Below are 12,229 nucleotides of genomic sequence, written 5' to 3'. Positions count from 1 at the left end.
ATGGTAGAAGTTGAAGTCGGAGGGCTGAAGTTTTCCCATGCCTTCCCACCCAATACACTACCCATCTCAACAGAGATCAGCTCAGTCCTTTTTAAATTATTCAGGAAATATTTGATAATATGTAAGGGGCTGTTGGAGTGTCTCTGATTGATAGTATTCTTTATGAAATCTTTAAAACAGACAAAATTAGGACTTTTTCCGTCTCCATCTTTCCCAAGGAAACCTATATACAGATAAGGATGGAGGTGCCAGTAACAGTAACTTTGTAGGCTGTTTTCACAGATTTTAAGGATGGGAGATTGGTACTCTGTCCTCCTTGCTAATATACACGTATTTGGGAAATGGCAGAATCTCAGGGAGAATTGACTGAAAGTGATCTTAGTATGGTATGGGCCAGGCGTGAAGTGATCTTGTGCATTTGGCTTCTGATGAGTTTAGATGTGGGTCAGGGATTTGAAATGCATTGCTTTTTAATGCTGGTGATTTTTTCCCCAGATTATCCTTTCAGACACTGCAAATCGAGTATTTCTTGCAGAAAGTGGTAGAAAAATTCTGTGTGCTTTAATTGCAAGAGCAAGAAAGGTAAACCACATTTCTTTTAATAATTTATATTTAATGTACTGTATATTCCAGGGTAATAGACGACTTTTTAGGCATGTAAAACCTTATAAAATTTTGGGGGTCATCTAGTACACCGGGTATAAAATTAAAATAATAATAAAATTACATACTATGTCTGCCTTGGCTTCGGGCTCCCTTCCTCCTCCTCCGCCTTGGCTCATGGTGGCCTCCTGGGCAGGCTCCCCGTCCTTCCTCTCTTCCTGGCTGCCTTCCTTGCTCAGGCCCAGGCCTCTCCTTTGTTGGAGGCCAGGCCCCTGGGCTGCTTCCCACGCTGCTCAGGCCACTCTCCTTCCTGTCCAGGCCTCGCGAGAAGCGCCTCTTCTCCAGCGAGACAACATTGTCTCGCAGGACAAGAGGCGCTTCGCGCAAGGCCTGGCCAGGAAGAAGCAGAGTGGCCTGATCAGAAGGGCCTCCGGCGCTGCTCAGGCCGCTCTCCTTCCTCCAGGACAGGCCTCGCGAGAAGCGCCTCTTCTCCCACAAGACAATGTTGTCTCACGGGAGAAGAGGCGCTTCACATGAGGCCTGGCCAGGAAGAAGGAGAGCGGCCTGAGCAGCGCCGGAGGCCCTTCTGAAGGCGATGCAGGAAGCAGCTCAGAGGCACGAGGACAGAAACCACCTGGCTGGTTTGGGGAATCGTCTTAAACGGCGAGTATATCCCCAACTCTCTATTTTGTATGTAAAAGTTGGGGGGTCATCTTATAGCACCAGTCGTCTAGTAACCCGGAATTTATGGTATATATCTATTGTGTCACTCTATCTTTCTTACCGGATTACTAAACATATACAGTAAAAAAATATTAGATTTTGTTAATGTACAAAAGGAATGTTTAAGTTTTATGTGTAACCCAAATGGAGATGGAACAAGTATTCTCATTTTCAATTTAGAGAAATAAATATGAAATATGATAAATTGTTTTTACAAATACAAAGTAGGTCTGTGTCTAGCAGATGTGTTTGGTATTAGTTCTTAGACACAGATGTTGATGAAGGCCCATATGTTTAGTGATTCCAGTTTAAGGAGCTAATCAAATTGAAGCCTTGACTTAAGAGCTTAATGTGGTCTGTGACTGAGTTCTTATCTCAAAACACTCTTATCTCAAAGCAAATTTCCCATTGAAATGCTATTAATCCATTCTGACCTCCGGACCACCACCACCCCTCCCTCTCCTCATGAGGCTAAACATACCGGGAATAAAACACGCAAACCCAAAGTTCCTCAAAGCGAACAATAACAAAAGGGACAAGAGCAAAGTGGATTCCAATCTCTCAAAGTGGTTAAGAGCACAAGGCATGGAGGCCACTCCCCTGAAGCCCTAAAGCCCTGTACTCTAGTGCTAGCGCTCCCTCTGGCATTAGCTCTTAACTCAAAACACTCCTATTAAAAAAGTGAAACCTGGGCCGAGTGACAGCTCTTAACTCAAAACGCTCTTAATTTGGGACGCTCTCAAGTTGAGGTTTTACAGTAATAGAAATGTACCAAACCACTAGCAGAGAAGCATCGGGTGCTCATTGACATGGACATGAAGCATTAGATTGAAGCCTCCCTCTTGACTTCTTGATAATAACTGTGCATCAAATGATATATATGCTTTCTATGTTATTTATTGTTTATTTTACAGAACCCCAATAAATTTGAAGAAGTGTTTGATGAAATGATTACTTTTTTAGAACAAACAGATCACTGGGCTAATACTGAAATTGAGCTTGCTGCTTGTGGAGTAAGTATATTCCATTTATATATGTTTCACTAGTTAAGGTACCAGCCGATGCTCAGGTTAGAGATTTTGTAATACTATTTGTAAGAAGTAGTCATTGTTTACTTTTGGTTTTTATGAATGCTTCCATTAGAAAATTCATACATATATGGGTGAAGTACAACTCCCAACATTGTGGATCAATTCTCCTCAAATCTACCAGTATGGTCATGTTGGCTAGGCATGCCAAGTTTGATCCAGATCCATCGTCGATGGGAGTCACAGGGCTCTCTGTAGTCTGGGTGAACAATAGCTTTTTTGGTGCAGTTTAAATACTGTATTTATTATTAAATGGGTACAATAATTTTCATTAATTATATCACATCCAAATGTAGGTGAAACATCTAAATTTCTATGATGTTGTTCTGGACTTCATATTAATGGATTCCTTTGAAGATTTAGAGAATCCACCTATGTCTATACAGAATGTGGTTAATAACCATTGGCTAAATTCTTCATTCAAAGAAACTGTAAGTATCTATGTGCTACATTCTATTCTATGGTTCAATATTTCTCCAGGTGTTTTTCATTATCTATAGGATAGATTTTAGTAACTGCAATCCTCTGAATAATTTTTAAATGTTGAAGAAACTGCATTGTAACTAAGAAGTCAATTTGAGATACTGGCAACAGAAACTAAACTGGAAATATTTTACATCCTGTAGTTACATGGGAATATCTGTGATTAGTAGCTCCTCAATCTCATATCTACCCTAATAGCTGTTTAATGACTTTTTATTTTATTTTGTCCATCTTTTTTCTTTCTGTTTTTTTTTTTAAATCACTATGAATCTGTGCTGCCCTTTTATTTTAATTTTATTGGCTTAATCTACATCCTGCCTTACTTTATATCCTGCCTGTGTGGGATTCTGCTTTCTTGCTTTCTCTCTCTCTCTCTCTCTCTCTCTCTCTGCTTACCGCCTTGTGCCTTCTCCTCCTCCCTGAAAGTTTTGATGGAGGAAAACCCGTGTTCCTTCTCTAAAGGATATTAAAAATAAAAGGGGATTGTTGGGAGTTGAATCAACCCAGTGAGGTAGGCAAATTTGCGAGGCAGTAACTCCAAAGTTTACCTAGTAGGCTGTTGTTATTATTGTTTCAAAGACTGGGTAGGCATCTGTTGGAGGTGCTTTGACTGTGCTTTTACTGCCTGGCAGAAGGGGGTTGGACTGGATGGCCCCTGGGGTCTTCAAGTGAAATAGTAGTGTTGGTTAAAATTCCCTAAAAACCAGTGAATGTGCAAATCTTTCCGAAACTTGGGGAGGGGGGGGGAGCACCCTGGTTATATTGTATCATTGTATAGAAATTAAAAGAGATAGCTCTTGCAGGTTTTATTTAAAAGGTGTTCATTAAAAACTTTTTAAAATTCCCAAAAATCAGTGGATGTGGAAAACGTTCTGAAACTAGGTGGGGGGACACAGAGTGGTAAATGTATGCTACAGTTGTATCAAGTTTCATCACAATATCCCTAAAACCGATGGAGGGAGGAGCTCCATTAGTGTCCCCACTGGCGTAAGGAAAAACTAACAGCCTTTTTGGAACTCTGTAATAATTTCAACACAAATCACTTATGACTTTCCCAAAACACTTTAGAATCAAAATGGGGGTCGCTTGATTTTTGTTGAGACAAATGAAGTTGGGTTTTTTAAAAATAGTGCACACCTCTAATGATTACCAGTTGTTCCTCAGTCTCTTACTTTATGACTAATTCACAAGCTAGGAATCCTGTTTTAAGTTGTGGATTTGATTGAAGTGTTATGGATTTATTTGACAGATCAGAATGCAGCTTTTCTGACTAAGAATTCTTTTTTTTTTCTGAGTAGAAAACCAGATGCCTCTTCCTGTTCATAGACAGGTCAAGAACATAATGGTCATTTCAGTTTGTCCACTGGAACATGACATTCATAAGTACTATTTGTTCTTGGAAATGGCGTGAATAGGAGCACCTTGTTAACTGGCCAAAAAGCCCTTACTGCTATCTGCACAGTCCACTGTTTTATAAACATTTTTGGTTTACAGCAACTTTTATGGGTCTCCACATTTTCAGAGGGGAAGTTCTACAGGGCTATAAATCAGAACTGAACAGGACTATCAGGCCCATTCCCTTGGAAGTAAATCATTGTGGACTGAGGACAAAGATCTAAGAGGGGCATGTAAGCAAAATTGGCTGAACAGAGGGTGTAGAGCTGCTGTTCAGTGCACAAAGGTGTACTTATTTCAGGATGTACAGAGACACTAACGTAGATTTTATGTGCTACTCACGTCCCATTTTTTTCATGTCAGGAGCGACTTGAGAAACTGCAAGTCGCTTCTAGTGTGAGAGAATTGGCCATCTGCAAAGACGTTGCCCAGGGAATGCTTTGACTTCTCTTATGTCCCTGCATGAGAAGCTGGAACTAACATATGGGAGCTCACCCCAGTCCCCAGATTCAAATGCCGACCGTTCAGTCAGCAGTCCTGCCGGCACAAAAGTTTAACCCATTGCACCACCCATTATCAGTTCCCACGTTCTTATATTCCTCATTTCCTCTTATCCATGTCAGCTAAAAAAAACTCAAGAGGGTTGTTACAAATTCAATCTGTGTACTGTAACAGCCTATTATCTCTTCTTTCTTTAATTTTTACCTTTGTATTACATAGAATGATCTCTTATGTTTTGTCATCCTACTGGACACATTTCAGTGCCTTTCTTGGAAGTTTCACTTATAACTGTATACAATTCTCTCTGCATCCCCATTTCTTTCTTTCTTTGCCCTAGTCCATATCCAATTCTGTTACCTTGTTTTTCTGCTCCTTTAAATGGTCACTCTACCAGGTTATTCACTTAAAATCTAATTTAATCCCTTTGAATCAAAGACAAAGTATGGACTATGGACTGTGCATTGTGTCCATGGGCCATACTCCATTTCGGTAGCCCTTTATGTTTCCCATGGTATTTATGATGCAAAACAAAATGTTGCCAAAAAGGCTATTGCCAAATGGCTAATTAGCCTTTAAGCATTTGCAAACCACTCCAAAAAGTCTAAAAATCCTGGAAATGACTCTTGGTTGCATTATTTGCTGCAAATGAAATGGTGCGATCTACAGTTGGTGCGTGCAGTGAAAAACAGTTTCGTCCATCCTTTATATCATTTATTTCCACACACCAACCTTAGCCTACATTTATGTATTCCTTAATTCTGCACACATTATCTGTGCTGTGCCTGGAAGCTTCTACACACTAAAATGAAAGGCACCAACTCTACCATGGAAGGCTCTGAATCCAGAAAGAGCTGCACTGAATATACGCTTATGGCCTCCCCTTTTTTCCTCCTCTTTCTCCTTTCAATCAGTTTATGTATGCTTTAGATTTCCTGACAAAGAATAGTTAAATGGGAGTGAACAGTGGATATTTGGATTCTCTGACGAAGTCATAATTAGTCCATGAGTCTCATGTTGTGGAGGACTTGACATCAGTGTTGGGAGTGCTTTTTTCCCTCCCCTGGTTATATATGGGTTTTTGTCAGTGGCAATTTACCTCCTAATACTAAAAGGGGAATTCTTTTCCATTCCATTCAAATTCTGTTATGCCCTGTGGGAGATAAGAGTCTAGGTTTGCCATCTGTATATTGTATTATTTCAAGCCTTATTAGGGCAAAACTGCTTAGCTGATTCAAAAAGTATTTAAAGTATTCCTCCCCCCCTTGGAGACGGGTCTTTCTTTTTCTTTCTTTCTTTCTTTCTTTCTTTTTACAATGCTGCTCAAATGAAAAAGTATGTGCCTCTGTTCATGTTTTTCAAGGCTAAAAATAAAGAATATCTGGTTTTTAAAAATCTTCTAATGTGAAAAAATTGGGGAACATTGGCTTGAATTTAAGTTATAATAAAATTAGAAAATGAAAACACAAGGAGTTTAATTGCCATATAATTAAAAGCTATATACTTCACAAGGCATTTGAAAAAACGTTTGCTGCTACCCATAGTTGGCAAGAAGAAATATTTAATAGGCAATGCCTTCCTCTAGAGCTGTTAACACTAATTAATACAATGAACATTCCTATGTTTACTGGACTCTTCAGAGCAGCTTATCTGAAAGCCAATTTTAGAAATTAACTTTCTTAATTTTTTTGAGCAGAGGCCAGGAAATTGAAGCACACACATTTACGCCTCCAACCAGGACCAAAACATTTTGGGCCCTGCTGGAGACTTTCATTTTTTACAACGCTGTTTGAGACTGGTATGGCCTCTGCTGGTTGCTAGGCATGGAAAGTCAGCCTCAAAGCCTGCCAAAATCCCCCCCACACACACACACCCTGGCCTCCCCATTTATAATTTTCATAGTTCACCAGTAATAATTCAGTTTTGGTATACTATGCAACATATGGGATTTGAAAATGAAAAGTAGTTTCCCCTGGACTATATCTATCCTATCTTTCCAAGTAGCCAGTTTCAGATGCTGTAGGAGTATTGTACATCCATAGACAGCACACTTGTAGAGGCCCAGTGGACAGGACATAGCATTTATTTATAGAACAATTGCCATGACCTGCGCTAAGCCCATGGGATATAGAGATATGTACTTGCCACAAATGTAGGCAATTCCTTAAACTTGTAATTGTGGTATGTTTGTGCATGCCTTCAAGCCACCTTTCAACTTATGGCAACCCCATGAATTTTATAGGGTGTTTATTCAAGGAATTCTCAGATGTGGTTTTACCAGTTCCTTCCTCTGAAATATTAACTATAACACATGATATTCATTGGCAGCCTCCCATCCAAGTTCTACCCAGGGCTGGCCCTGCTTAGCTTCCAATAGCTGATGAGATCTGGTGCCTTTAGTGCAGTGGTTCCCAACCTTTGGACCTCCTGGTGTTTTGGACTTCAGCTCCCACAGTTCCTACGGGCTGGTAAGCTGGCTGGGATTTCTGGGAGTTGAAGTCCAAAACACCTCAAGGCCCAGACGTTGGGAACTACTGCTTTAAGGTATATGGGTTGTTATGTATCAGTGTTGCAAAATAAAACATCTATTTTCTTTCTTGATTTTATATTATTGTGATTATGAGTTTTATAATGTTACTTTATATGTAACAATAACACAGTGTTAAACAATATTACAAACCCTGTCATCACACAGTGTTATAAGTCAGGAGACAAAAATGAGATATTTAAAGTTGTTATTCATAAAGAGGAAGTATTTCAAATGTATACGCATCTTTTATTTGTTTATTTGTTTGTTTTAGGCTGTGGCTTCCAGTTGCTGGTCAGTCTTGAAACAAAAAAAGCAAAAAATGAAGGTCAGTTTTCAGTGTCTTGTTTGTAAAGACAATAGTCATTATCTAGCACTGTAACCTGTGATGAGCACAACTAGAGATCAGCACAACTATCAACTGTGTCTGACACAGCTGCGAGATATATATATATATATATATATATATATATATATATATACACATACATACATACATACCATTTTGATAGATCACAGACTTTAGGAATTTGAAAAGAGAGGCATGGAATGCCATGCCAAAACAATATTTAAATATGCAATGAAGCAAATTCGTATTGAGAGGAAAACTGTATGTGAATAAAGTACTGTATGCAATGGGAATGAACCATTTGCTATTGTTGGTGCTTAGAAGGATAGGGGACCCGAGTGTCATTGGATCCCATTAGTTGATGTTCCAACCATGAAAAACTGAGTAGATTATCCATGAGTAGCCATTTCATATTTTTCAACATGATAGACTTCCTTCAAGTAAATTGCAAAATATTTGTCATTTTAATATTGTTATGTATTTGTAAGAAATATTTCAATACCATTTTACTTACCATTCAGAGAAAAAAAAGATCAAATGTTCTTCCAAATTAAATTGCATTTAATCTAGATGCTTAAGTGTTGCTCAATTTAGGATGGTTGGAACAGCCTCAATGTTTATTTACCATATTTATATCCTGCCCTTCTCACCCCGAAGGGGACTCAGAGTGGCCTTACAAAAGGCAACAATTTGATGCCATATCAAACAGACATGTAGCAATAAAATAAACATATACATTAAAAACATAACATTAAAAGCAACATAAACATTATAACCCATTGTTAAAACCACGTAATCTGAAATCACAGTCAAAAGCCATTCCAGTCATTATTGCACATATTCCAACTTCACTTCTTGCACTGCACTATTAAGGTTTGGTCCCAAAGTCATATTTTTACTTTATTTCTGAAGGTCAGGAGGAAGGGGGCTGATCTGATTAGTCTGTTAAGTACAGACTTTTAGGTATAAATTTATGTTTACAGTTTTATGGAAGAGATCCCAAGACTTTAAAAACATTTTATAAATAGCTTTACTTTAGTCCATGGCAGAAACTGATGTCTGTATAAATATACATTAAACACTTGTTAGACCAGTGTTTCTCAACCTGGTGGTCGGGATCCCGGGGGGGGGGGGGAGTCATGAGGGGGATGTCAGAGGAGTTACCAAAGGCCATCAGTAAACACAGTGGGTTCTGTGTGGTAAATTTGGTCTAATTTTCTCATTGGCGGGGCTCAGAATGCTATTTGATTGTAAGTGAACTATAAATCCCAGAAACTTCAACTCCCAAATGTCAAGTTTATTTTCCCCAGACTCCACCGGTATTCACATTTGGGCATATTGAGTATTCATGTCAAGTTTGGTCCAGATCCATTATTGTTTGAGTCTAGAGTGCTCTCTGGATGTTGGTGAACTACAACTCCAAAACTCAAGGTCAATGCCCATCAGATCCAGTATTTTCTGTTGCTCATGGGAGTTCTGTGTTCTAAGTTTGGTTTGATTCTATCGTTGGTGGAGTTCAGAATGCTCTTTTGATTATAGGTGAACTATAAATCCCAGCAACTACAACTCCTAAATGACAAATCAATCCCCTCTCAACTCTACCAGTATTAAAATGTGAGCGATTTGGATATTTGTGCCAAATTTGGTCCAGTGAATGAAAATACATCCTGCATATCAGATAGTTATATTAAGATTCATAACATTAGCAAAAGTACAGTTCTGAAGTAGCAATGAAAATAATGTTATGGTTTGGGGTCGCCACAACATGAGGAACTGTATTAAGGGGTCGTGGCATTAGGAAGGTTGAGAAACACTGTGTTAGACACATGGTGAAATAGATTCATCTCTCATTGTTGGACCTCTTAGTTAGTATAAAACTGATATTAAAAGTCACCCTTTTTGCCAAGTGATTGCCTGGTAATACCATATAGCTCTACTCAAACTTAAGGCTCACTGAGCTTAATGGGTGTTAAACACAGCTTTAGGATTCCAGCCTTTACAGCTGCATATATACTGGCTGGAGGATCCCTTGAGCTCATTGAGACATATTCTGGAAAAATATATGTAGCATTTCAATTTTAATATGTTAATTTAAGGCACTAATTATGTAGTGATAATTGCTGATTGAAATATGTTAATGCTTTCACCAGGTTTCTGATGGCTTCTTTGCCCATTTCTACGCTATTTGTGAGCACATTAGTCCTGTTCTGGCCTGGGGCTTCTTGGGTCCTCGAAATTCTCTCTATGAATTATGCAGCTTCTTCAAGGTATGAAACTTCCTTTTGCCATAAGAGTGCCTATATAGTAATCAAAAGGATAAAACTAGAAAGACATGTTTGTTGTGCAATAAGTCTTGTAATTTGCATAACTGAATTTGCTCTGCCTTCGTTTTCACTAGGATCAGGTTCTTTATTTCCTGAAGGACATTTTTGACTTTGAAAAGGTGCGGTTTTCCACAATAGACAACCTAACCGAAGACCTTATGCAGTTGCTGATTCGGCACACTGAACTCCTCCTGGCCTATCTTGGGACCGATTCCCTGAGACACGTCAGCGGCTGCGTCAGCGCATGCGGCGGACCCACAGCAGCCAGTGGCCTTTTGGAAGCCAAAGTACAATGAGTTTCCTTTTTTATTCTTAACATGAGCACAATCATTTGCCTTTCGCCCCTCTCCCTTAAAGAAACTTGTCATTGCTTGTGTTTATTTCTAAACAAGGACCTGAACATCTACAAAGTTGTTAAATATGGTCTCAGGGAGGTTTAAAACATTTGGAAATCATTGCTTAAATACTGTATGTGTCTCAAAAGGACGAGCTCATTGTCTCTGGTTCTATGTCCCAACCTTTTTTAAAAAATAATTAATTTAAATTTATTTGTGAAAATGCTGTAATTTGGCTTGGATAAATTATTTGTAATTTAAAGTGATACAAAGATATGTGGTATAGTGACTATATTTGTCTCAGAGGTTTATATAGTAGCAATTACTCAGTAGAAAGTTTCAAAAGCTCTGCTGGCCATATGTTTGCCAAGTTGTACACCTTTTTTTTGTCTCCAGAGACATGTGCAATTAAATAACATGTGCAGTGAGAAATGATGTTTTGCGTGTGTAAGCTATCATTTACAATGCTACAGAATGAGTAAATGCATTCAGCATTTAGAAAAAAATTATTTCTGTGGGTATTATTACTAAAGTTAAGTGCTAATTTACATCTGGGTAAATTCCTCTTTCCTAGTCTTTTATTCTTTTGAAATCATAATCTGGGGAGGCCTTAAACAATTGTTTTAGAATCATTTACAAATTGGTTTAATTCCCTTCCAACTTTAGAGAGCTTTTAAAACTTTATACTACTTACGAATAAGCTGGAACCTTGTCTTGTTTGAATGTAACACTGAAAGTCTATTTTTAAGAAGAAAAATGTATGTCAAAAAAAGATAATAATGCAACAAACATAAATATATGCTCTGTTATCATTTTGAATTTTTATGTTCTTTTTCAAACATCCAGGATTTGATTTAGACAAGGACAATGCAAACAACTGTAAACAATGGTTTTTTTCTTTATGTATGTTATACAAGAAGGTTGGTCCTTGAAAATATTTCTGAGGCTGGATCTATACTGCCATATAATATATAGGCTTACAACACAGGTTTATTCTACAACACAAGATGACCAGTTCAAACAGTTCGATTGCAGGCTCTAATGCAGGCATGGGCAAACTTTGGCCCTCCAGATGTTTTGGACTGCAACTCCCACAATTCCTAACAGCTGGTAGGCTGTTAGGAATTGTGGGAGTTGTAGTCCAAAACACCTGGATGTCCGAAGTTTCCCTATGCCTGCTCTAATGGAATGATTGACATTGCTATCTGGTGCTGTCTGCCTATTTTCCCATAAAAGTGCCTGTATAACTGACTGCTTTGCAAGTTTCCTTTTGGTGAGGTGGCGAAAAAGATAGGATTACCCACCATTCATTACACAGCAAATTATTAGAACCCATTGAGTAAGCCTTGTGAGTCTAATGCTCCCACTATTAAATCCATGCTACTGGACGTTTTAAAATGCAAGATGTGCAGTATAGTATAGTATAGTATAGTATAGTATAGTAGTGGCTTGAGTATTGTACTACAACTCTGGCAAGGTGAAGTTCAAATCCCCATTCAGCCACATAAATTAATCTCTTAGCCAGAGTAAGGCAATGACAAACCCTGTGTTCATTTCACCTTAGACTTGCTATAAATCGGAAGAAACGTGGGAATGCAACAACAGTGCTTGCATGGGCACCTCCTCTCTCTTGCTACAGTCTGTTTATTTTATTTTTCAGATGTTTTTACTGTCCTTTTTTCTTCAAAACATTGTCGACCTCCATAAATTATTCTTTAAAACATGTTTACGAGATACTACTTGTCCATGTTATTATTAAAAATAATAACATACTTTAAAAAGCCATTTGGTAAAAGCCATTCAGAAATTTACTGTATTTTTATTTATTTATTTACTGTATTTATACACCGCTTTTATCACCCCTTGGAGGACTCAAAGCGATTTTCAACATAGTCACGGCAAAA

General features: G+C 38.3%; 1 protein-coding gene across 2 annotated transcripts in view; it reads left to right on the top strand.

Annotated features, from left to right (window-relative positions):
* The window catches only part of MIGA1 (mitoguardin 1), a 47,805-nt gene extending 36,661 nt beyond the window's left edge, over nucleotides 1-11,144 (top strand). For both annotated transcript variants that reach the window (XM_060773779.2, XM_067467813.1), the window contains 6 exons: nucleotides 496-582; nucleotides 2,241-2,339; nucleotides 2,711-2,845; nucleotides 7,592-7,645; nucleotides 9,817-9,933; nucleotides 10,065-11,144. In XM_060773779.2, coding sequence (XP_060629762.2) covers nucleotides 496-582; nucleotides 2,241-2,339; nucleotides 2,711-2,845; nucleotides 7,592-7,645; nucleotides 9,817-9,933; nucleotides 10,065-10,286 — 714 coding nt within the window. In that variant the 3' untranslated portion in view covers nucleotides 10,287-11,144. The remainder of the gene's footprint in view (nucleotides 1-495; nucleotides 583-2,240; nucleotides 2,340-2,710; nucleotides 2,846-7,591; nucleotides 7,646-9,816; nucleotides 9,934-10,064) is intronic.
* Nucleotides 11,145-12,229: the final 1,085 nt, after the last annotated feature.

Source organism: Anolis sagrei, chromosome 4, assembly GCF_037176765.1.
Source record: "Anolis sagrei isolate rAnoSag1 chromosome 4, rAnoSag1.mat, whole genome shotgun sequence".
NCBI classification, from domain to species: domain Eukaryota; kingdom Metazoa; phylum Chordata; class Lepidosauria; order Squamata; family Dactyloidae; genus Anolis; species Anolis sagrei.
The sequence above is the reverse complement of the archived record's forward strand: the minus strand, read 5'-3'. Positions and strand labels throughout refer to the sequence as shown.